Raw genomic sequence first — 25962 nt, forward strand, 5'->3', positions numbered from 1 at the left:
GAGCAAATAATTCCTGGTTAGCTGCTGACCAGGGGAACATCTCTGATGAAAAAGAATAGTAACTTACCATAAATAGGAGTAAATGCATGTATATATGCTAAGTATTGGGAGTTGCTCCCCATTTATTTTCGATGTGGGAAAGAGTGTTCCTTCCCTAGATGGAAATGTAAGGTCTGCGACATGCCGAACTGACCCCTGGAGGTGGTTCCGGCCAACATGGTTGCCAGTTCTTGGCCCTGTCTTGTAGGGTTAAGTCCAGGGTGTCTTCCAGTGGATTCTTGTTGGCTCCTGCTTAGCGCGGTGTGCTTGCGGTGTCTCTACTTGGTATGCAGTTGGTATAAACAATAGTCAATTGCATTTTATTTATACAGGTTCAAATAATAAATACTTTAAAATGCAGGTACTTTTCAACAAAAAGAAAAACTTTATGCATGTATTTGTTAAGTAATTATTGTGTAAACCGAGCCGAACTATCACATATCCATATTTCCAACCACTAGACATCGCTTCGTACATGCAGAAGACAAAAATGAGGAAAAATAAACCAATCATCATCAAGGCAAAGCAACATGGACCAATTGGATTATCAGAGATCACGAACACATGATAGTGCGCGCAGGACTGCTATAATTTCTTGTATTCGTGATTTTAAGTTAAAATAAGTTTTGATTCAAATCAGTGCAGTGCAAGTCTAGAACTAAAACTAAAACATGTATCGACTCTAAATACGGTTCAAATAGTCTCACCCTTCTATCATTTATATGTTTGTCCTTTTGCTGGTGGGAATAACACCTTTTATCATTATATGACTTTGCTTTTTTTCGATGACATTATATGTCTTTCCTTTTTTTTTCGATGACATTACTTTTGGGAACAGCACCTTGTATCACTATATATTTATATGTCTGTCGTTTTGCTGGTGGGAATATCAAATTGCCAAGCTAGCAGTTGTGGGTCAGCAGAAGACTAACGAGAAGACCCATTAGAAAATGACTCGCTCTGGACTATGACTAACAACGTCTAAATTGCCTTGATGAATTAAATCTTCAGTAATTACATATATGCACTTCTGTCTTTATACATTTGATCAGATTTGCTGCATCTTCATGGCTTCATCTGCACATTTCCAAATTAATTGACAGCTTCAGCTGAATGATTCGGTACAAGTGGAGATGGATGAAGAGTCTAATGACCGTGCAAGGTAAGTTTATTCCAGTCTGAGACGACTTTTCTTGGCTAAATTTTAAACAAAAAAAATAAGACTTGCTCTTCAATCGTTCCTTTTTTAGCATCGAAAGTTCAAATTAACTGATAGAAAAGATCGTATGTGATCGATTTTGGCATTCTGCATGCACGCACGCGGGAATAAGCTTCTATCAGTACATCTAATTCAGTTTCTGTTTGTTGAGCAGTATGCTAGGAAATTCGATTTTAAAGAAGGGAGAGCGGAAGACAAAAGAGCAGGATTTAGATCATTTGTCAAATATCGAGATGCCTATTTTATACATAGTTATGAAGATTATATATGCAGTGTTTCTTATCCCAGCGGTGTTACTCGTAGCAATAATATCCCCGGATGAGTCTCAATTTTTCATCTTCTCAAGTTTTATCACTATGTTACTGGATCCTTTGTTACTGTATATTCCTCTCATTAAAGAGGAGACTAAGTGCCTCATGTTGGACAAGAAGTTGATGATAGCAGCTCTTATTCTGCGAATCGTCACAGATCTTCGCTATGTAATGAAAATAGGTTCTAAGATTAAAAAGCGGCGGGGAACTCCTAAGGAAATAGATGGGAGCATCGCAACTGACGTTATCGCTATTCTTCCTATTCCACAAGTAAGATCAATAAGCTAGCATTTCTGGCGTAGCTGAATTGTTTCTTAATCCACATCTGATAAATGTTCTGTAATATCTGCAGGTTGTTTTAGTTTTCCTTCCAAGAATGAGGGGCTCTGGATCTTTGATTATAGTGAAGTTTCTCAACTCGCTTATTCTATTCCAATATCTTGTACGAGTTTATCCTATCTACAGATATTGTAAGAATCTTAACAAGAAGATAAATTTGTCGAGGACTCTTGAGCGGGCTTGGATTCCAAGTTTGGTCAATATTCTCATTTACATCCTTGCCAGTTATGTAAGTTTTCATCAGTCCTATCTCAATATATTTATTTCCTAAGTAATATAGAAAAACAAGAAGAAAAATTATTTGTTAACGGTTGTTTGGATTATATCATCTATTTTGTTTTTGTTACGGTTGTTTGTCAAGAGCCCTTTATCTATAATACAAAATAAAGGGGCTTAGTTACGCTTGAAAATAAACCCTAGAGAGCGGCGCTCTAGCAAAACCCTAGAGAGCGGCGCTCTAGCAAAACGGCAACTTTGCTTGCTTTAGGCCGATTAGGGTTCCCTCCGGCGACGTTGGCACTAGTGAGGAGATGGCTTTTCGCATACTTGCTTGGAATTGCAGAGGGATTGTAGGAAACTCCCGGCGACGAGCTTTGATCGACTTGATCCGGCAGGAGAAACCAAAGATTCTTTTTCTCTCAGAGACTCTTTGCGATACAAAACAACTGGACACTCTACGAGTCAAGGTAGGGTTTGATAACTGTTTGGGTTGGCCTAAAGATGATGAGAATTCAAGGGGAGTGGCTTTCTTATGGATGAATGATGTACCGGTGAGGATTAGGAATTATTCTTCTAGGCATGTTGACGTAGCCATTGGGGTAAGAGGAGCACCGGATGAATGGCGTTTAACAGGCATATATGGGTATGCTCAGACCGCTGATAGGCATGAAACATGGAATTTGATGCGCCAATTGGCATCTCAATCCTCCTTGCCCTGGCTTATTGTGGGGGATTTCAATGAAATTGTTGACAACTCAGAGAAAACGGGTGGAGTCCCTCGAAGGCATGTGCAGATGCAAGGTTTCCGTGAGGCAATGATGGATTGTTCTCTGCTTGATATGGGTTTCTTTGGAAGCCCTTACACATGGTCAGACTACCAGACGAAGGAAAGGTTAGATCGGAGCTTATGGAATGTGGAGCTAAGGAATCTGTTCCCATCTTCACGTACAACTCACTTGCCGCCAAGTTCCTCTGATCACAGTCCTCTATTGGTTGAGGTAAGTGAAACTCCTATTCCGCAAACTGGGCGTAGAAAATCACTATTTCGTTTTGAACAGTATTGGGCAACACATCAAGAGTGTGAATCAGTGATCAAACGCGGTTGGCAGTATGCTTCTGAGGGAGATCCAATGAGTCAGGTCTGCCAACGTATTAAGCAAACAAGTCGTGAACTAACAGGTTGGCAGAAACAGACCTTTATGTTTCGTCAGGTCGAGATGAAGGCAGTGAGGACGAGGCTGGATGAGTTACTGCGACAGCCGTTCAACGCAGCTGATTATGCTGAGAAGCAGACATTGCATGCCCGGTTTCAGGAATTGTTAACTCAAGAGGAGACTGTTTGGATACAGAGATCTAGGGCATTGTGGTTGAAAGGAGGAGACCGTAACACCGCCTACTTTCACAGACGAGCCTCAAATCGGAAGCACAGGAATCGAATTGTGGGTTTGTTTGACACTAATGATCAGTGGGTGCATGAGCCGCAGGGGATTGAGAGAGTAGTAAGCACGTACTATCAGCAGTTGTTTCATACAGAGGGAGTTAATATGCAAGCTATGAATCTGATTCTGGATACTGTGCAGCCCAAGGTATCTCCTGCTATGAATCAAACTTTGTTGGCCCCTTATTCTAATGACGAAATCAAGCAAGCCTTGTTTCACATGCATCCTTCAAAGTCCCCAGGACCAGATGGTATGTCGCCTTTCTTCTTTCAAAAGTATTGGAGTACAGTTGGGCCTGATGTGTGTACCGCAGTGCGCTCCTTTCTCTATTCCGGAGTGATGATCAAGGATGTTAATTTTACTCATATTACACTCATTCCAAAGGTGAAAGATCCGAAACATATGACTGATCTTCAACCTATAGCACTCTGTAATGTTCTTTATAGAATATGTTCAAAGGTATTGGCAAACAGATTAAAGCAGTTGTTGGGGGATATAGTATCGCCATTGCAGAGCGCCTTTGTACCAGGTCGCTTGATTTCTGATAACACTTTGGTAGCTACTGAGGTGGCCCATCACTTGCACAACAATAGCAGGGGAGGTGATGGTCATTTTTCTCTTAAGTTGGATATCAGTAAAGCATATGATCGACTAGAATGGTCTTTCTTGCAGGCCATGTTGCTAAAATTGGGCTTTGATGAGGAATGGGTTAATTTGATTATGACGAGTATTCAAACAGTTAGGTACTCCTTCCTGTTAAATGGAGAAGTTCGTGGATATATTCGGCCTACTCGAGGTATTAGACAAGGTGATCCATTATCGCCTTACTTGTTTATACTCTGTGCTGAAGGTCTTTCCTCTTTGATTGAGCATTTTGTCCAGAACCGGTGGATTAGTGGGATTGAACTGGCACCATCTGCACCCAAACTACACCATCTGCTTTTTGCAGATGACAGTTTTTTATTCGGAACAGCTACCGAAGCAGAATGTCAACAGTTTCGAAATATCTTATATACCTATGAATTAGCCTCAGGACAGAAGATTAATCTGCAGAAAAGTGAGGTCGCTTTTAGTAAGAATGTTGAGATGGTTAAGCAGAATTATTTGGCCAACTTGTTAGGTGTTCAGAGGGTCGATAAACATGAGCGCTATTTGGGTTTGCCTACATATGTGGGGAGGCGTAAGACAGCAGCATTTAGCTATTTGAAAGAGAAACTGACAAAGAAGGTGGTTAGTTGGCGTGCCAAATTGCTTAGTGGAGCCGGTAAGGAAATTTTAATCAAAGCAGTGGCCCAAACAGTACCTAACTATGTCATGAATTGCTATATGTTGCCGTTGGGTTTGTGTGAGGACTTGCAGCAGTTGTGTGCGGGTTTTTGGTGGGGAGACTCTGACGAGAAACAAAAAATACATTGGAGGTCTTGGGATCGGTTATGTGTTCCAAAGAAAGCTGGTGGGATGGGTTTCAAGGACTTGCATTGGTTTAATTTGGCGATGCTAAGCAAACAAGGATGGAGATTGGTGAAGAATCCGAATTCTTTAATTGCAAGACTGTATAAAGCTCTATATTTTCCTAATGGGGATTTCTTACATGCAGAGTTGGGTGCTCACCCTTCTTTTCCATGGCGTAGTATTTGGGAGGCCAGAGAGGTATTACTGAAGGGCCTCCGATGGCAGGTTGGAAATGGTGAAGATATTGATGTATGGAGAGACAACTGGTTACCAGATTCTTACCCACGTAGTCCATGTTCACCGCAACCGAGAGATGCCCCAACGAAAGTGTCTGAATTCATTCTCCCGGGAGATAGAACTTGGGATGAAGACAAGATTGCTCAGTGGTTTTCACCGGTGGATAGGGAATTAATTCTTAAAATCCCACTCAGTCGACGTGCTCCAAGAGACAGGTTAGTGTGGCATTTTCATAAGAAGGGTGTCTTTACTACCAATAGTGCTTACTACGTGGCTCGTGATATATCACTGGGTTTAGTTTTGGCCCCTCCATCGATCCCGGATCCCTATTCTAGATTGTGGGCGGCTCTGTGGAATGCCACAGTCCCTAACAAGGTGGCTCTTCAGGCCTGGAGATCCTGTGTTAATATATTACCGACAAGATCTTGTTTAAGTACAAAAGGTTATGTGGGGGATATGGTTTGTCCTTTGTGTGGACATGGGATTGAGAATAATGTGCATCTTTTCATCCATTGTAATTATGCACGTGAAGTATGGGCAGCAGCAAACATTCCAGTACCCGCCATGCATGTCTTGGACGTGAAAGATTGGCTCCTACAGTTGGTGGGCAGCTTGAGTAAAGAGCAATTTGGCAAAGTTCTAATTCTTCTCTGGGCTATATGGAAAAATCGTAATACTCAGGTATGGGAAGGGACGAAGCAACATCCCTGTGATGCTGTGTTAATGGCTTTTGGCTGGCTAACAGAGTTTCTAAAAGCTAATAGTTGTGGAAAGCAATCTCGGGTGCAGAGACAAGATTGGGCAGTGCCTCAAGCAGGGTGGCTTAAATGCAATTCTGATGGAGCTTTTGTTGCGCAAGGTAATAGGGCTGGAATTGGAGTAGTTGTCCGAGACCATGATGGTCAATTTAGAGCAGCTGCAGCGAAGCCTATGAGGCATATCACTTCACCATTCCATGCCGAGTTAGCAGCCTTAATGGAAGGGGTCAAATTAGTTGAACGAATGAATCTGGAAAGGGTCATATTTGAAACAGATTGCGCCATCTTGGCAGCAGCAGTGAACCAGAATGAACATGATCTTTCCCTGCTCAGCTTTGTTCTTGAAGATTTAAAGGATCATGTTCATAGCTCTGTTGATTTCAAGGTGGTTTATGCTCCCCGTGAAGCCAATAAAGTAGCTCATATCCTAGCCAATAAAGCTCTTTGTAATAGTGTTGACCAAACTTGGTTTGGTACTGCTCCCGAATATATAAGGGATGCCATTCTAAACGAGTGTACTCGTTAATTGTTTCAATAAACCTACTTTTCAAAAAAAAAAAAAATACAAAATAAAATAAAAATTTTGAAAGCTTCATCAAAATAGAAGTTATCTATAATGCCGTTTAGAATAGAAAATAAATATTCATAATAAGTCATCTGAAAATATTATTATGGTAAAGCAAAAAACAAAAAATAAAATAAAATTTGTCCCAAAAAAACAAAAATAAAAAAATGAATAAAAAAAGGTTTAAAAAGTTGGTGGAAGAAAACTCTCACGTTTCTCTTCTTTTTAACAATACCACGTGCAATCATGGGTATAAGGCTAGGCCACGGCACGATCTAAACGATTTAGGTTTAGCAAGGCTAATCCATAGTTCACAACTTCACATCCAATAATTATCTTAGGCACATAGTTCACATTAAAAAAATTTACAATTTACATTTCAATCCTTAAGAAATAATATCATTATATTTCGTCGACCAAGAGAGATGGTACTATTTATTTTGTTAAATTTGTCCAAAAAAAACAAAAACAAAAACAAAACAATTTGTAAAAGCTAAACGTGTCTCTGTGTTGGTTCTAGACCAAAAACAGACCAGTTTTGGAATTTAACATGTTTTGTAAATTTACGTGTTTCTTCATTGATTAGGTACTAGGGACATTTTGGTATTTTTTCTCTATCCAGCGAGAGATAGAATGTTGGGAATATGCTTGCCAGAGTGAAAAAGGATGTGAGTTTAGTACTCACTGCGATGCCAGTACATTCAGAAATGTTACATTTCTAAAAGTTGCATGTTGTGTAAATCCACAAAATGCAGCAATATTCGATTTTGGTATATTTATTTATGCTCTTCAATCTGGCGTGCAAGAATCAACAAACTTACCAGAAAAATTATTGCTATGTTTCTCATGGGGCCTACGAAATTTGAGGTTTGCAATTCTCTTGTTTAACACTTTCAATATGCTTTTGCTTTTAAACAAGTAAGACTGTAAAATTTAATCACACGTATCTTGTAGCAGTCCCTGTGCTCCAAGACATTTTTAACTACTGTATTTCACGTATTAATTGCTACATTGCTCTTTGCAGTTCTTTTGCTTCCAACCTCAACTCCAGTACCTATGGATGGGAAACCTTATTTGTGATTGCTATTTCTATAAGTGGTTTGGTACTATTTATATATTTCCTTGGACATGTGCAGGTTTGTCATCAATCTTTGTACAATTTTTAAGTTTAAAAGAAACGGTCTTAGAGCATCGCCAACAACATTTTGAATTTCTTTCTTCTTCTTTTTTTGCAAAAATATATCTTAAAGTTATTTTAGCCAACGGTTCTAGAAAATTTTCTCTACAAATATTACTTAAAATTTAGCTATATTTGAATAAATATTTATTTCTAATTGGTTAAGCAAAAAAAAAAATTAAATTGTAGCCATTTAGTTAATTACTCCAGTTTAAGTTGGAGATGTGATTAATAACTTCTTTTTTTTTTTAGAGAAAGAGATAATTTCATTAACTTATCCATGGCTAGAAGGCACATACATCATATGTTGTCTTATACCAAATAAAACCTAGATGATCTAAGCTACCAAACACATGATAGGTAACCCTTACTTTTGAACAAAATAAGCACAACTTTTGACCTAGCCAATGAAGGCAAATCCAACACTACCTAAATCCTTGCTAGAGTAACCCTAATCTCCTAAAGATCTCAATTGGTGTACAATTATAGCAACTAAACTTAAATAGCAACAGACTTGAAGCTTCAACTGCTAGGTACCAAAGAAAGGAAGCCTAGAGGGCTAATCTCCTGAACAATATCAGTAGTAGGGTAAGTAAGACGCAAGGGAGCCCTACTCACCATCTTCTGAGGATTCTTACTCCCAAGAGGCCTGCCAACCTTCTTCTTTAGGATGCCTTGCTCGCTCTCTTTGAAGGCAGCAGAGTCCACAGGTTTACAAGTAAGAGATTTTCCAAAGAGAAAAAATTGGGAGGATTTGCGCACAGGGACTCCACCCATCTTTCCAAGGTCTGGGGCTTTACCACCCTCAACAAGAGCCAAGGAGGCAGCGAAGCTAATAGTGACGATGTCAATGGAGGCCATGAGTGAGGAAGAAAAGTGATCAGTGATGATCTAGTCTGGTAGGGGAGAGCGGCAAGGTTGCCGTGCTAGGGTTTTGGGAGAGGAACTAGGGTGAGAGAAACTAGGGTGAAAGAAAATCTCCTTCTTATTTATCTTCTGAGATGTGATTAATAACTTACATATGTTTAGTAATTTTTTACTAAGAAATTAGGAAAAAATTTAAAAACGGTACTTAACATATAGGTCATTCTGAAGTTCAGTGTATCAGGTTTCAAAGAATTAACTTCGGTACATGATGTTACAATCCCGACCCAAAATAGGTGTATGCTGTTATGACCCCCGTTAGTCAGTGTGGTTCTGATCAAATTTGTAAGGGCAAAGCCGTCTCTTCATGGATTGACAAAAAAAAAACAAAAAAAATTGCGAAGAAGAAGAAGGAGAAGGAAAAGGAAGAAGAAGAAGAAGGAGAAGGAAAAGGAAGAAGAAGGAGAGGAGAAGAAAACCAGATATGAGTACCCAGATTTGAGTGTCCAAATCAAACCTTGATATTGGGAAGGGAGGGAAGAAGGAAGAAGGAAGAAGAACCGGGGGAGGAGGAGAAAATTAGATTTGGGTGTCCGAATCTAAACTTGATATCGGGGAGAGAGGGAGGGAGGGAGGAAGAAGAATAGGGAGGAGGAGAAGAAAATCATATTTTGGGTACCCATATTTGGGTGTCCAAATCAAATCGGGGAGTGAGGGAGAAAGAAGAAGGAGAAGGGTACCCATATTTGGGTATCTGTATCAGAGAAGAGAGATGAAAACTCAAAATTACTCTTTGAAAATTGAATAATTGCATAGGTTTAACGGTGTTATTGACGCCATGTACTAAAAGTGGGTCGGGATTGCAACTTCATGTACCGAAGTCAATTCTTTGAAACCTGATGCACCGAAATTCGGAATGGTCTATATGTCATGTACCATTCTGAAAATTTTTCCAAGAAATTAAACATAAGTGAAATTGACACTCTATTTTTTTGTCAAAAGACACCTCCCTCTTCTATTTTTTACGACTGTTTTGACAATGCACATGTGCATGAAAAAAAAAATAGTGGGAAAAAAAAAAGATGTCAATTCCCCTCCGAAAAAAAATGATCCGATATTCAAATTTTGGTTATCATTATATATAAGGAAGAATATCACAAACAGTCACTCAACTTTTATCTGTTCGTCACTTTGGTCACTCACTTTTTAAATATATCACTTTGGTCACTGAACTTTAACTCTGTTATTCACTTTAGTCACTCTGTTAATTGTTTTCATTAAAAAAATCTTCATTTGCCATAAATATCAATGATATTTTTGTCCAACCAATCGTGAAAAATTGATAAGTCTGAATTGGAATGATTGGGAGAAGTGAGTAAAGTGAGACAAAATACTCATTCGGTAACTAAAGTGATTGACAGAGTAACAGTTGAGTGACCAAAGTAATATATTTGAAAATTGAGTGACCAAAGTGTCGAATGAATCATAATTAAGTGACAATTTGTGAAATTCTCCCTATATATAAAATGAGAGACCATTTAGGATATGAAGTTATGAACAAAGGAAATATGGCCCTTGGGTTTAGCCCTAGTAGTGTGGGGAGAGGTTAAATGTTTTATTCTCTTCCAATGTGAAAAAAAAAATAAACAAAGGACATGACACCAATTTCATTAACAATTGAACATACTTGTTCACCGTCGATAGGTTTCAATATATCAACGACTTTACTGTCTGATATTATGTTTCATAATTCTATGTAGATTTCAAGATTTAATTAACGAATTGAACCTTCATGCTGTGGAACAGACATTTATGCAGCTAGCTGGCAAATCAGAAAGGTCCCATCAAAAGTGGAAAAGGACTTTGGAACCAAAAATAAAATCCATGTTATCTGAATATGGCCTTCCTGATGAAGTGAAAAAAAGCATCGTCCATGTGGTAAAAGAGAAAGATTTGGATGACCCAGATCTTCTTCTGGAGAATATGTTTTCAATTTTTACCTTCAAGCATGAAGTAGGTGACCAGACGCTAGCTGAACTAATTTCCATCAGACAGAGTCTCTTCTTGGAGAAGTTAAAGGCAGTAAGTTCCTTTGATTTTGGAGTATAAGTAAAATCCACACTCGTGTTTTTACAAACAGCACTCACAAATCCTTTAAAAGAAAATTATTTTGTCCTCTTAATTACTAATTCTGTTTCGTGCGTGCATGTACACTTCACCCTAGCTCCATCGCACAGGGACTTACATGAACGAAAGGGACGAAAGGGTGTTGAAGGAGATCTGTAAGCACCTTGATCCAGTGATCTATCCTAGGGGAAGCTATATTATCCAAGAGGGGGAGCCTCTTGATATGATGTTCTTCATCACCCAGGGTATTGCACTCAAGTACACCACTGCCCGCTCAAAAACCACTACGCGTCTTGAGAAAGGAGACTGCTACGGTGAAGATCTTCTGAGCTGGGCAGGAACTGCAACAACCTCCTTTTCCGACTTGCCTAACTCACGCAGTACTGTCAAGGCCCACAAAAATGTCGAACTCTTTGTTCTCCAGGCTGCCGATTTACAGAGAGTTTTGTCTCAGCCGTCGAACCAATATTCCAGCAATAAGGGCACCCATTCAACAGATAGTACGGTTCAACAGAGTTGTCTGTCACAATTGCGCGATATTTTAATTAAACCAGAATGGCTCACTCTTGGCTAAGACAATAAAAGTTTGCTGTACGTCTACGAACGCCGTCTATTGAGTATATCAGTATAATATCCTTCATTATCTATTTTGGTATTAGATAACGATTTAGTTGTAAACCGTTGTACAGTTTACCGTTGTCGAACAAGTAACTTATAACGGCTTTTTGAGGCAAAGTAACTAATTATATAAGGGTTTTCAGAAAACGTTGCACGGCAAGCAACTATAGCAGTTTTGAGTCTAAATTAATTTAACTTGAAATTTAGCTCACTATATTTAACTATAGCAGTTTGGAGCTGAACTAAAAAAACTAGCTAACTATATTTCACTTTTCAGCCAAATATAACTAATAAAATAGCTATGCCTATCACTGTTAGAGATGTTATCTGGTTTACGATAAAGGAATATAATCTCTAGCTTTTCCTTTCTTCCTTCTAATGGAACTGTGATGGCTTTGCAACCGTCTACTATCTTTGCTATAAAATATGAAGTAACCGCATTTACCATTGGGCCGGAGATGAACTTTTGTGATTTTTGGGCTACCCTTGAGTTCTTGACAAGCTATTGGAGATAGCTGATGTGGTATAGCAACAGCTTCTAACCTGACAAATCAAAACCTTAATATATAGTGGGGTTAGATTCTCAAATAATATTCTATCTTTGTACCTAAAATTGTTTATTGAAGAGTTTCATGATATCTATAATATCACGCGTTGTGGACTATTTTGTTATTTTTGTTTAATAATATGTCAAATGAATAAAACAATCTACATATCATTTTGTGATGTGTTCTTGAAGACAAAAAATAATGAATCCAGATCCTCTGCAGTGCAGAAGGTATGCAGTTATGTAAATTTACTAAAATCTAGCTGGAGCTTCCAAGTGATCTAATGTCTAAAACATAGTCACATCAGCTCATATCATTGAGTCTTTTTCTTCTCAACTTTCCTAACGCTGCCGTTAACTCCTTGAAGACGAAAAACAAAAAAAATCAGAACGAACGAAGAACTGACGAACTGGGATTTTCTTCCGATGCAGTTGCAGTAGAGAACAAAGAACATAAATGCTAATGATCACCCTTAATTCCTTAAATCGCTTCATGAAATATATTTAAATAGGACCTAATATAAAATTATAAATCATGGCAACCGCCCTAATTCTCATGCCATTTCAAAACAGATGTTGTTCATTACCATCTTCATTTTCCCAAATCCACGAACAATTATCGAAGTCCTAAATATTCATAATATGGGTAACAGACAGACTAACAGCAGCTTTAAACCAATAAGCTTCAGGTATATTTCAATGTCAAACCCCTCTAATACCTTTAGAGAGTTTTCATCTCATGAACGTTCAGGTCTTTTTCACATGCTAATACTTTGGTTCTGAAAGGCAGAGGAGGAAAAAGAAAGGAGAAGGAGAAAAAAGACGATAGTGGGGATAGATAGAATTCAGTTCGGATTTTGGGAGAATTTTATAAATTGTCACGCAACTATGACTCATTCGACACTTTAGTTTCTCAATTTTCAAATATATCACTTCGGTCACTCAATTATTACTCTATCCATCACTTTAGTCACCCAATGGGCATTTTATCTCACTTTAATCACTTCTCTCAATCATTCTAATACAGATTTCTCAATTTTTCACAATTGGTTTGATGAAAATATCATTAATATTGTGGCAAATAATTTTTTTTAATGAAAAAAATTAATGAAGTGACTAAAGTGAATAACAGAGTTAAAGTTGAGTTACCAAAATGATATATTTAAAATGTGAATGACCAAAGTGTTGAATAAGTAAAAGTTGAGTGACCATTTGTGATATTCTCCCTCAGATTTTAGGTTTTCTTTTTTCTTTTTTTCTTGTGAAATTGTGGTATTTTAACGACGTTAAGATTCATTTGAGAAGAAGAAAAGTCCAAAAAATATTGTTAGCTTATGTGGCACAATTAAATTCATTGGATTAGAAGAAGGATTAGGATTTTATGAAATTTAGGTAAATTAACTTTAGAGGATCTAAATCTAAAAAGAATAAGTCAAAACACTATGGTAAAGATGACAAACATAAAATGACAACCCCAATATATTTGTCTAGATGATTTATTCAACATATTTACTTAAATTTTTTTGGGACTCTTAATAACTCAGTCCTTCCTGCCTAATAGATATTTTTCCCCCAGCCGCTCTGATCTTGGTCAAAATCTTTTTGTACTCCTTGCATTTTGATATATATATATATATATATATATATATATATATATATATATATATATATATATATATATATATATATATATATATTTTTTTTTTTTTTTTTTTTTTTATGACAGAAAAAAGTTTACAAAACAAAACCACGAGAGACACCCATTCCCAGCTGATCTAGATGGAATGCTGGGGACACAGAACAGGGAATACAAGAAAACCAAACCTTAGGATGTACATGATTATATGCCAAAGAGGCTAGATGATCTGCAACAAAGTTCGCTTCTCGGTAAATATGCCTAAAGATAATAGACTGAAAAGTAGAAGCCAGCATTTTTATGTCTTTGACCAACACTTGAATTCTCCAAGGAACAGCAGCGTTTCCAGAAAGACAATCTATCAACAACTTGGAATCACCTTCAACAATAACTTTCGATAAATTCTGCAGCTGAGCTGTGTGAAGCCTTCACGAAGAGCTGTAGCCTCTGCAACCAAAGCATTAGCTGATCCAATATTTCTACAAGCTGCTACAAACGGATTTCCTTGAGAGTCCCTAATAATAAAACCTATAGAGGCTTGATTATTTTTAACCGAACCATCAAAGTTCAACTTATAAAAATCATCATGAGGAGGATGCCATTTAATGTGAAAAAACTTAGAAACTTTAACAAAAGGCTAGAAGGCTTTAAATTAGCTTGAGAATAAGACTTATGAAGAGTAATAGCTGCAAATAAAGTACGGGACGGAGAAGTAATTGTATTTCTGAAAATCAAATTATTACGATCCTTCCAAATAGATCACAAGATAACTAAGATAGATTCCAAAAGATCCTTGGAATTCTGAAGTTTAGAAATATGCTCTAACCAAGAAATTAGAGAAGTAGAGGAGTAATCAGGAATTGGGAGAGAAGAAAAGGACCATAACTGAGAAGCAAAAAGCAACGCAAAAAAAGATGATCTAGATTTTCAATATGATCGTTACAGAAAGGGCACGAAGGATTAATATTATGGTTAAAAATTGAAAGTGAATCTCTCGTTTTAAGCCTACCTCTAATAAGCATCCAACCAAAAATCTTAATTTTTGGAGGAACATTTAATGACCAAACTTTGGAAAGTAAAGATGCTTTGGAACAATCCGGTATACCATTATACTGAAGCCAGGACGCCGATTTGACTATAAACAGACCTGAACTGGAAGGGCCCCAAACAAAAGAGTCTGGATAATTATAAATTGGAAGAGGAATAGCCCAAATTTTGTCCACAACATCAGGAGGTAAAAGGGAAGAAAGTTTTATTTTGTCCCAAGTATGATTGTGAATAAACTCTGCAACTTTAAGGGAATAGTTTAACTGATTCCTATCCTCAATAAGTATAAGACTAGAAAGAGGAAAAGGAAAAACCCAATTATAAGACCAAAAAAGAATCGATTCCCCGTTTCCAACTATCCACCTAGGGCCTTGAGAAAGTAAATCTCTAGCATCCAAAATTCCTTTCCAAGCAACAGAATTAGAAGACTTCTTTCTAGTTTCCAGAAAAGTAGACCTCAGTAAGTATTTTTTGGATACCAGTTGGACCCACCAATTCTGCGGTTGAGTCAAAATCTTCCAACCTAATTTAGCTAAAGCAACTTTGTTAAAACAAGAAGCTGTACGAATTCCCAACCCACCTTTGGATTTAAGCAGGGACACTTGAGACCAAGCAATAGGTGATCTAGAATGACCCCAAAAGAAATTACTACATTCTTTATCAATTCTATTTGAAAGTTTATTAGGACACTTGAAGCAAGAGAGAATATGGTTCGACATGCCAGTAAGATTGGATTTAATAAGAGTGAGCTTACCTCTTCTATTAGAAAATCTATGTTTAAGAGAAGTAATTAGAATATCAGCAATTTGGGATTGGTCATTGGTCCAGTAACCAAGATCATTTTTGAGTTTAAGGATTTGATTTTTCTTTCGTCTTATAGTAGCATGAGTCTGAAAATATTTAGTATTCTTATCACCTAAAGAAAGTCATTTATCCTTAGAGCGTTGAGCCTAAAAAAGCTCCTCATCTCTAAACAGAGAGTCTAAAGTTGTGAATGTAAATCTTTCATCCGCTGAAACAAATTACCAAAGACAGTGTAATTCAACATCCTTAGAGCGTTAAGCCCAAAGCTCCTTATCGGTAGAGTATAGTTGAGAATGTAAAGCTTGTTGTGTTTTGATATTTCTTAATTTTGATTACGCAAATCATTCTAACATCAAACTGACAAACATAATATAATGCAAAATTCAAAATACAAAGTTGCAAATCATGATATGAAGTAGGAATTCGATTAACCATGAACCTTTGCCCAAAATAAAATAAAGTTTATTTACACCATCGCTTCTATGTGACAAAAGGAAAAGAGCGGGTGTATCTTCATCCTTTCGGTCACCGTCATATCCCATTATCATCAAATAGAGTAACGCAGCTCCCTCGCCATTCCCCCAAACCTTTCATTCGCCGGACGGTAATGGCGGTGCGAGCCGTCAGCACCTGCTCAATCTTCCGCTCCGCCTCTTCCCCTACTCTCTTCGCCTTCCGCTGCTGCCACTTCCAATTCCGCCGCTTCTCCAAATTAGGCATCCGCTTCCCGCTGTTTTGGTCCGAGAAGCTGAGTCCCGGCCATGGCGGCGCTCAGAGAAGCTCCGTCCACAGCCTCGTCGATAGCGTCATGGAAGAGCTCCAATACTTGCGCACAAAAAGAGTTCGCGCCTCCGCCAAGTTGGTTCCCTCTCTCTCTCTCTCTCTCTCCATTTCTTCAATTTTTATTGCAATTGATGAGCTTGAATTGATGCAATTAGGAGCTTTTTTTGGTTGGTGAGAACTTCATAGTTTAGTTAGAGGCAAAAAAAAAAAAAAAAAAAAAAAAGGCCAAATGGCAATGTCACTGCTCTCAGTGAAGTAGCTTTTTGAGTTTATATCGGAATTTCTATGAAGAAGAATTGTAATTTTCCTTGATTACGTGCCGTTTGGTTGCTTAGAACTTTTAGGTGAGGAGACAGGGTTAGAGTTTGAGAAAAAGAAAAAGGATTTATATAGTTGACTAGTTTTCCAAGCTTAATTTGCTTGGAGATTGAGACTCCAAATTGTATGGGACAGACAGTAATAGGCTTAATGTGAAGATCAAAACCGCTAAGAATGCGTATTAAGGTTATACGTGTAATATAATAGTATAGTAATGGTGCAGGGTGGAACTCACAAGCAGTGGAGAGATACTAGAGGATAAGCTTGTGAACCGAACACTGCAGAAAGGGGTGCTGCTTGAGTTCAAGAAGGATGCTGAACGAGTATTGCTGGCTGTTGCTCAGAAACCCGATGGCAAGAAGAACTGGATGGTGTCCGATCAGGTTCTACTAGAAACAACTAATGCGGCATATTAATAGGTTGCTAGGTGTTGGAACTCACTGTTCTTTTTTACCTTATGGCATGCTTTCCTGCTGGGTTAATTATTTTATTGGTATTTATCTTACCTATTTCAGAATGGTGTTACATCATCCATCAAACCACAACAAATTACATATATTGTTCCCGGTGTTGAAAATTTTGACCATGCAGAGATTTCAGACTTTATTCAGAAAGCTCAGGAAAACTTGGTTCGTTCCTACCCAATCAGTTACAGATGTGGATATCTTCTCCCATCTGGTGGTTTGTGTGTTTGTTAAAGAATTTTCTTTTGATCTGGTGCAGGATCCAGCACTGCTAGAATTCGCTTGGGTTGAACTCCTTGAAAAGAATAAGCGGGTGAAGGTAGAAGAACTAGCAGAGGTACTAAACTCTCTGAGCTAAATATATATTTATATTATATATACTGTTGCTCCTCAAAATGACCATAGCTCATTCCACAGATGATATTTGGTAGTGTGGAGTCCCTAGAATGCTACTGCGCTCATCTTTTGCTTTCAGGAGACGAAATATACTTCACTGTCCTAGAGACGAAAGGTTCTCGCTCTGTATATGGACCTCGACCTGCTGAGCAGGTACATCTATTCTTTGGTTTACCATTGTCTTCTTATAGTTGGTTTCCAAGAAATGGATCGTTTAACATTTCAACATTTTAACATGCTCTGGTCATCCTAGAAAGGCTTGTGCATGTTGGCATTTAACATTTTCTTCTTTTCGTTTGTTTTATGCATTTTTATTTATTTGAATCCTATTATTTCCATGTTCTTATTCTTCCTCTGATATTCTTTGCATATATAAGGACAAAATGACAATTTGAGTAGTGAGCTGAGTAACTCAGATGTTGGCAACAGTGATTGCCTCCTTTTCTAATAATTTAACATGGAATTCTCTTTTTGTCTGAGAAACTAGGTTGAGGAACTTCTACGTAGGAAGCTTGCAAAGGAGGCTGCTGAGAAAGAGCAGCAGGAGTTTGTAACCCTGCTGAAATCTGCGAAGGCTATGCCTTTAGATGCTAAACCTCCTAAATCTTCTTGGATGGTTGAAGAGAAAATCAAACACAGAATTGAGTCTCTTGAATGTTATGCTATTGATGACTGCAAAACCGATGACCAAAGGAAAACAGCTGGAACAGTAAGCAAGTGTGACTTAAATGACAAGTTTATTTTATTGAGATAATAGGCATTTCTAAGGTGTGAAAGATTATTGCTTGTCAAAGATAAAAGTTTAAATAAAGAGATTATTTTTCGGAAGAGCAGCACTTATGTTGACAGCCTGGTATTTATATTGCTCTTTTTGTGGTACATCATACTTGTATAACAGCTCCATTCGTAATTGCTTATTCTTTCATATATACATTTTCTTTGTCAGATCTTAAAGGCAATGGGGATGGTGAAAACAGCATCATCAGCTCTGAATCTCCTCATAGATATTGGGTATTTCCCTGTACATGTGAATCTGGACTTGTTGAAGTTCAACATTCATACGGATCATTCAGATGAAGTTATATCAGCTGCAGAGAGTCTTCTGTCAGATCCATCAGATCCAGATGAGGTTAGCTGCTTCCTATTATGAATGTTATGCTCATGGGACTAGATATAATTCAGTAGTAGATTTTCAGATTCCTTATTCTACCACTGTATGATTATTAAGTGCGTTGTTGTAGGTTTATATGCAACAGTATAAGTGCGTATATATATATATATATATATATATATATGTAAGGTCAACACTCTTCCTGTTCTATATATTAGTACTTATGAGGGAAGATTAGGTTTAATAGTAGTAGTAAAGTTCTAAAAATATTTTTCTTCTTCTTTAGATTGAAAGGAAAGATCTCACTCACCTGAAGGTCTATGCTATTGATGTGGATGAGGCTGATGAGGTATTTATTACACTTGCCTAATAATGTTATCATGGTTTACTATCAAAACAATTAATGCTTACTCTTCCAAATTTGATATTTTTTCATATCACATTTTTTTGATTGTAATATGTCAGCTTGATGATGCCTTGAGTGCAACGAGGCTGCAAGATGGACGCATTAAAATATGGATTCATGTTGCAGACCCGACTAGGCTTGTTCAACCTGGGAGCATACTAGACAGGTTATCTCTTGAAACACTCAAGGCATAGTGATAGATTTTTGTGTTTCACTCATTCTGATAAAGTCATAATGTGTAGGGAGGCTATGAGAAGAGGAACTTCCGTCTTCTTGCCCACTGCTACTTATCCCATGTTCCCAGAAAAACTTGCCATGGAGGGAATGAGTTTGCAGCAAGGAGAGATTTGCAGTGCTGTTACAGTATCTGTTGTGCTGCACTCTGATGGCAGGTAAACAGTTATTTTCAGGCGTTTTTCTCCATATTTGAGATTGCACCCGAAATGGGTCTGGTTTCAGTAAGTAGTTTCTTTTACCGGATACTAAATAAAGTATCTGAGCTGTAAAACTGTTTTCCAGGGTCTATGGACCCTCACTTCCCGTCTAGATTTGTGAATATGGGAAGAGTTATGTTGGGGTTGGAGATGGATTGGATCAGATATGTTGTGAAGTTGGAAGGAATCCATATTTCTCTACAGACTGAAAAGAGTAACAGATCAGAGATGGTGGTTTCAATAAACAGTTTATTTTGCCAGATACTAAATAGAGTATCTTAGCTATAGAACTGTTTTGTAGGCTACCTGCCGAGATTTGTCAATATGGGTTTAGAATTATCTTGGGGTTGGAGATGGGTGGTATTAGAAATGTTGTGAAGTTGGAAGGAATCCATATTAAAGGGTAAGTCATTGATTCTTGCTTATCAGTCTGTTATCATAATATCAACCTGAAAAAAAATAAAAGAGACATTTTGGTTTTGTGCCACATCATATTTGTCTCTTATGAGTTACGAGCAATGAGTCAATTATACTTAAGTTTAGAATGTCAGACAAGTTCACTTCTCAATGTGATATCCCAACATAACTTTAGGGTCTTCTGGATTGCTAGATATATGGGTGAAGTGCTCTCACCTCTGTAGACAATTATGCCACAAAGTACAATCATCACGATCAAGAGCGGTGGAGAGTTCTTTGAAACATCATGGTGTTGGTTAATTTAAAGGATGTTTTTCTTTTTCACTCTTATACCAAAAAAGAACAGAAGAAATTTCACTAATGAACTCTATCACACATTCATACTCTCTATGTTATTCAACAGTATTGCAGAATATTCAGTGGACAACTCCATCATCAGACCAACATATATGCTAACGTATGAGAGTGCATCTGAGCTTCTTCATTTGAACCTGGAAGAAGAGTCTGAACTAAAAATGTTGTCTGAGGCTGCAACTCTCCGGAAAAAATGGCGTCGTGAACAGGTTAGACTTGATAATTCAGACAAAACTTAATCCTATAGTCTTCATGCTTGTAGTAGATTCCTGCGATTCTTCATGGTCCTGTTGGTTGACGATTCATTTCCATGGTTGTAACTACCCATAACTGTACAGAGATCTAACATAGATACTGATGTGACTATGTTTAAATCCTTAAAATCATGGAATTGAAAACCATGTGGCATATTTAGTTTTACCAATCGCATTATCTGTTAAAAAAATGTGACATAGATGTTTGTATGACATGGGTTTTGAATTTGTTTCACATTTTAATAGGAACGATTGGTTCAAGATCTAAACAAGGATGTGTTTGATACTTGGTAGGCATGAAATAAATATGTGTGTGTGTCTGTAGAGTGTAACCCCCCAATTCTTCTGTGTCAGTAACTATATCATTTTTTCAGGGTGGCATTGACACAGCCACATTGGAAGCACGCATAAAAGTTGTGAATCCAGAGGATCCGGAGCCTGTAATAAATCTCTATGTTGAGGACCAGGCTGACCCTGCAATGCGACTGGTCTCTGAGATGATGATACTCTGTGGAGAAGTTATAGCTACTTTTGGTTGTAGCAATAACATTCCTTTACCATACAGGGGACAGCCCCAATCCAACATAGACACATCTGTATTTGCCCATCTTCCAGAAGGACCTGTTAGAAGCTCTGCCCTTGTCAAAATAATGCGTGCTGCTGAAATTGATTTCAGGAAACCTATACGCCATGGAATTTTAGGACTTCCTGGTTATGTTCAGTTTACATCTCCTATCCGCAGATATCTGGATCTACTAGCTCACTATCAGGTGAGGTGTTTCTATTCATCACATGGCTCTTAATAAACTACAGTCCTAATGTTGACCTTACGTGGAACGGATCTTCCTGTCACCAAAACCATGTACTGATCTTGATCTTGTTCTGCCTTTCTCAAGCAGACAAGAAAGCTATGCATTCCTAAATTAGGAAGGGTAATCAGTTAAATGTTTTTGCAAGTGTGGGGAAAAATCAAAGTGTCTTTCTGTCTATGTTTCCTCTGTCGGTCATTATTAGCACTCTAGAATGTACTTGACAATCTAGATTTCAACCATGTATGCATTTACTAATTTTAAATCTTATATTAGCCACGTTCTTCCTGCTGGGAGAGTTACGCTGGAGTCTGGAGTAAAAATGTGCTTCAGCATTTTTTTTTAATATATTTAACCTTATCCATCAAATCTTTTAAATCATGCTTAATTGAGCTCAAATTTGATTAAAACCTCATCCATCGACTCTTGTGAATTTCACAAACCCAAGCTCCAACAGTTGAGTGAAGGTGACTGCGTCGAGAGCTATGACTACATGTTACATTACTACTAATACATGTTTTTAGTTTTTAGGTGAATTTATGTTCTAGTACTGTATTCAGCCAATCCATTGCTTAGTTGTTAATCATTTTTGAATGGATATGCAGATCAAAGCATTTCTTATTGGAGATTCTCCTCCTTTCTCAGCTGGTCAGTTGGAAGGGATAGCGTCTATAGTGAACATGAATACTAGAGTAGCAAAGCGGCTCTTTAACAGCAGTCTGCGGTATTGGATATTAGAATATTTGAGAAGGCAGCCAAAAGAAAAAAGATTTCGTGCATTGATTCTTAGATTCATTAAGGATCGCATTGCAGCCATACTGTTAGTTGAGGTAAGCACGTAATTATTATTTTTTTCTACTTCTTCCTGCAACTATACATGTCATACATTCTTTGTAGTATAAAACTGTGTGGATTATATACAAAGCTGAACTGCAAACAAACTGTCGGCCATGCTAAAAGTCTATCAACAGAATATATATAATTGGTGCATACAAGGCTATCTGGATTTGAATTCATATTATGTATCTCAATCAGAAGGAACAGTGTGCTGAATCATTGTTTTAGTCACAAAGCCCATACAACTTACAATGTAAGACATGGGGGCCAGAAAGCCACATAAAACTTACAAACCTGACACTTTTATTTATTTGATCAGACTCCCCCTCCCCCCCCCCCCCCCCCCCCCAAAAAAAAATGTTACCACAGTTTCTGATTCATTGATCTTATAGGCTCATGAATAATTTTAATGGTGATGTTTAAAGACTATCCCGGTAGTGGATGTAGCTCTAGTGTGAACATGTTATTGTACATGCCAATTGCTGAGGCTGCATTCTTTTGATTCTTTAGTATCTGTTTATGTTTTCTCTTCTCACCTGCTCCCAAGTGTTCTTTCATCTGATGTGAACTCTTAAGCTTTTATGGCTTTGATCACGTGCAGATCGTTGGTGTGTTGAAGTTGTGTTGATTGTTTCAAACTCAATATTTTGCAGGTGGGACTTCAAGCATCTGTGTGGGTGTCTGTGGGATCACAAATTGGAGATGAAGTTCTAGTTCGGGTAGAAGAAGCTCATCCACGTGATGATGTGCTTTTTCTCAAAGAGGTGGTCATTGATAGATAAAAATAGGCTTGTTCGACTGTATCTTTTCATCAGAGACGTCTTATTGCTGATATGTCAATCCATATGGGTGAGCACTGTTCTCTTATTACACAGCTGTAGGATTCTTTTACTTATATAGGTTAGTAGGCACTTACATGCCGCCCCTATTGTGTAACAGAATATTTACCACTGCAACATCTGCAAACTCAAGCTCACAGGGTTATAGATCAAATATCGGTGAGGAATTGTTGCAAGCATTGTCACCTGCGGCAGTTGATGTCCAAGCTGCACTCTTCTCCAACAGAAGTGTCAAATATGACAAGTAGAGATTTGCTTGAAGATGTTGTGGCCTCACTCCACTTGTTTTTTGGTGGGCTAATGGCATTCCAGTTCTTCGATTATATTTCTCATTGTGGCTAATTGGTAGGGGTCATGTATTATAGCAAGTATACCAGAGGGGTTTTTTGAGTTCCCAAATTTTGGTTAACCCTAGAAGTTAGCCTTTGTATATCATATGTTCAGTTAGAAACTGGCTCCTTATTAAATCAGTTATCAATACATGACATGTTTGCAATTAGCAAAAGATTTCAGTTTCCTATTCCCCATGTGGTTGTGGAATGGTTGAGACTTTTCAACAGCAAGTAGAATGGTTGTTAGAAATCAATCTGATTGGATTACAAAAATGAACTGGTTATGTTCATCACTTCATCTCATCTTTCATACATTCAACTCTTTTCGAGAGATTTTGTATCATAGTATCTAATCATGCATTGGAGTGGTCCGAGTGAACTTGTCACTTACACACCGACCCTGCTTTCCTTTTATTTTATTTTTCCTAATCAAAGTATCTAATCAATCTCATCGTTCAGTCTGATGTTTGGCCCCCATGTATCCAAAGAGTTTGATGTGAGGCGGGACGTGGCTACTTTGCCGACGAATTGCTCGTCAGAAAAGATGATATTTAAATCACGCACCAGACTATAACTTTTGCAGATAAAATTCCGTTTGGTGACTTTTATTGACAAACAGATCGTTGGGAGACACTGTATTTTGAAAATTTCGTTAGAAGAGTTTTGTCAATAAAATTTCATCAGTTCATTATGACAAAGAGTCGAGATAAGTTGTCTTTTAAAAATTTAAGCAATGACTTGTCAACAAAATTATTGTCAGGACAATTTTACTAGCGAAATTTCATCGCTTGACTTTTGCCTCCAGATTTTATTTATTTTAATCAAATATGAGATACCTTTGTTGATATATTTTCATTGGGAGGGATGTACCCTTATTTTTGTTTTTTGTTTTCCCTCAAATGTTACAAGCCTGAGAGGCTAAGACACCTTTGCTGATGCTCAATAGCAGTGTCACCTTTAGGGAGAGAGATGCATATTCTCCAATATTGTTGCACTATGTTATTGGATGGCGTTAACATCATGTCGTGAGATAGTCCCGTTACATTTCATTAGTTTTGTTCGTTGTAAAAATAACCACTTGACTAAAGGGGGGATAAAATTGGCACTTTTTAAAATTACAAACCACATCTCTTCCATTTATATTTTTTTTAATTGACATTTGCATGGAAATGGGTAGGGCTGGGCTCGGGTCGGGCCGGGCCCGAAAATTGGTGAGACCGAGACCGAACCCGAAACTGTCGGTTCGGGCCGGTTCGGGTTTTTTGTAAACTGAAAACCGACCAAAACCGAACCCATTCGGGCCGGTTCGGTTTTCGGGCTTTTTCGGGCCCAAAATGTCAGTTTTGCCTGTTTTGGTACCTGGAAGACTGGAAATCTGGAATGCATATCAAATTATAATGCTGCACTGCTATAATCAAATTATAATGCATCTCATTAACATAACTATAATCAATTTGCAATAATCAAGTTTAGCCACAGTTTACAGTTTACAACACAAACTCAAGAGTCCAGAAATCTAGAATACATTGTCCAACAGAAACATAAACAGTTCAACACAATTTGCAGTTCTGCACAAATAGTGAAACTGTCCAACTAAGAAATAACTGAAGCTGCACTGCTCTAGGCCTTTAGGCTCTAGTTGCTCGGCCTGCTGCCTTGCTCCACAAGTCCAAACCTCCATGACAACTCGACAAGTGCACAAATCTGCAAGTCTGCAACTCTGTGCATTCACAGTTCAAACTTGATCAGTTTACAAATACAATTATACAAAGTTAAAAAGTAAAGCAATAACATGTATCATGATGCACAAATCACATAGATACCAAAGCACAAAGATACTGACACAGCAACACAACATTAAAGCAGTAACCAATAATCCAATATCTTGAAAGCAACAAGTCAATAACCAATAAAATGCAGAAATTAATATCATTAAGGCCAAATGCAGAAATGCAAAACATTAACTAAATAAATGCATGTTGCTAACTAAATGCAGAAACGCACAGTTTTAAACAAAAACTGGGGCAGTACCTTATTTTGCTGCTTTACTTTTGCCTGCATTACCTACCCTTGAATTCTTTGAAGCTTTAGATGATTTAGACGTAGATGGCTTTTCAGGCTGATCAATTGTACTACCACCTTCCTCCCTTGCATGTTCTGCAAAAGTATAACCATTGCAGTGTCATTATAGAGAAATATTTGGAAAAAAAAATAACCAGTAAATTAACCAATATCAAAAACCAAACATGACTGCTAGAAAGTCAATTAAACACAATTAGAAAAATCCAATTCACATACCTTTTGAAATCAAACTGGATACAGATGGGACTATGCCGGCCTCGAATCAAATCCTTTTCATTTGTAAACGTTAATCACAAGAAAACAGAGCCACCGAAAAGCAGAGTAGAACCCTGCAAGCCACACAGTTATTGAATCAAAGCAGGTAATAAAGGAAAATGAAAAGGGAGGATTCAAAGAAAAATTGAAAAAGCAATGTAAACATAGGTACTAGGTAGTCAAGTTGAAGTGAATATGAACACAAACATGTATGTAATTCACAATGACAAGTTATAACTTAAAATTGCAAACCATTTGTATTACCGAATAGTTCTAGGGTCTAATAGTAGTGACCCCCACCATATGATTGATTGCGCCCATAATAAGATGAATGTGGACCATAATGAGACTGCAAAATGAGATTAAATAATAAATCATCATCATGATAACATACGATGAAAATCAGCAACACATAGGCATTAACTGCTTACTTCAGGATCATAGTCCTAAAAATAACACAGTTTCATATGACA

At 37.6% G+C, this 25962-nt stretch overlaps 2 protein-coding genes and 1 long non-coding RNA gene across 4 annotated transcripts; 2 read left to right on the forward strand and 1 right to left on the reverse strand.

Moving 5' to 3' along the window:
- Positions 1-1017: 1017 nt before the first annotated feature.
- Positions 1018-11494, forward strand: LOC133721960 (cyclic nucleotide-gated ion channel 1-like). The gene is made up of 7 exons (XM_062148738.1): positions 1018-1201; positions 1413-1839; positions 1922-2137; positions 7165-7445; positions 7603-7714; positions 10426-10701; positions 10844-11494. Exons 1-7 carry the CDS (start codon positions 1173-1175, stop codon positions 11318-11320), a joined length of 1818 nt encoding a protein of 605 aa, XP_062004722.1. The 5' UTR covers positions 1018-1172; the 3' UTR covers positions 11321-11494.
- A 4377-nt stretch (positions 11495-15871) lies between these two features.
- On the forward strand, positions 15872-23442 carry LOC133721957 (ribonuclease II, chloroplastic/mitochondrial). 2 transcript variants are annotated; one of them, XM_062148735.1, is made up of 15 exons: positions 15872-16256; positions 16723-16882; positions 17015-17128; positions 17223-17300; positions 17381-17512; positions 17847-18068; positions 18306-18488; positions 18757-18819; positions 18936-19042; positions 19119-19268; positions 20131-20290; positions 20710-21105; positions 21750-21974; positions 22635-22830; positions 22921-23442. In XM_062148735.1, exons 1-14 carry the CDS (start codon positions 16006-16008, stop codon positions 22761-22763), a joined length of 2370 nt encoding a protein of 789 aa, XP_062004719.1. In that variant the 5' UTR covers positions 15872-16005; the 3' UTR covers positions 22764-22830; positions 22921-23442. The 2 variants fall into 2 exon arrangements, with proteins under 2 accessions (XP_062004719.1, XP_062004720.1); XM_062148736.1 differs by having other exon boundaries at positions 16116-16256; positions 16712-16882.
- Positions 23443-24638: 1196 nt separating this feature from the next.
- On the reverse strand, positions 24639-25962 carry LOC133720326 (uncharacterized). Its single transcript, XR_009851810.1, has 4 exons — positions 25921-25962; positions 25754-25838; positions 25451-25563; positions 24639-24872 (listed from the first exon to the last, which is right to left on the reverse strand). It is a non-coding gene; the product is annotated as an uncharacterized LOC133720326 (long non-coding RNA).

This window comes from Rosa rugosa, chromosome 7, assembly GCF_958449725.1.
Source record: "Rosa rugosa chromosome 7, drRosRugo1.1, whole genome shotgun sequence".
Lineage (NCBI taxonomy): Eukaryota > Viridiplantae > Streptophyta > Magnoliopsida > Rosales > Rosaceae > Rosa > Rosa rugosa.

Coding starts and splice junctions, on each gene's coding strand:
- LOC133721957 (XM_062148735.1), top strand. CDS start 16,006: ATGGCGGTGCGAGCCGTCAGCACCTGCTCAATCTTCCGCTCCGCCTCT. Junction 18,820..18,935: donor ATGTGGATGAGGCTGATGAG/GTATTTATTACA, acceptor GTAATATGTCAG/CTTGATGATGCCTTGAGTGC. Junction 20,291..20,709: donor AAAAATGGCGTCGTGAACAG/GTTAGACTTGAT, acceptor TCATTTTTTCAG/GGTGGCATTGACACAGCCAC.
- LOC133721960 (XM_062148738.1), top strand. CDS start 1,173: ATGGATGAAGAGTCTAATGACCGTGCAAG. Junction 1,202..1,412: donor GAGTCTAATGACCGTGCAAG/GTAAGTTTATTC, acceptor TTTGTTGAGCAG/TATGCTAGGAAATTCGATTT. Junction 7,715..10,425: donor ATTTCCTTGGACATGTGCAG/GTTTGTCATCAA, acceptor GCTGTGGAACAG/ACATTTATGCAGCTAGCTGG.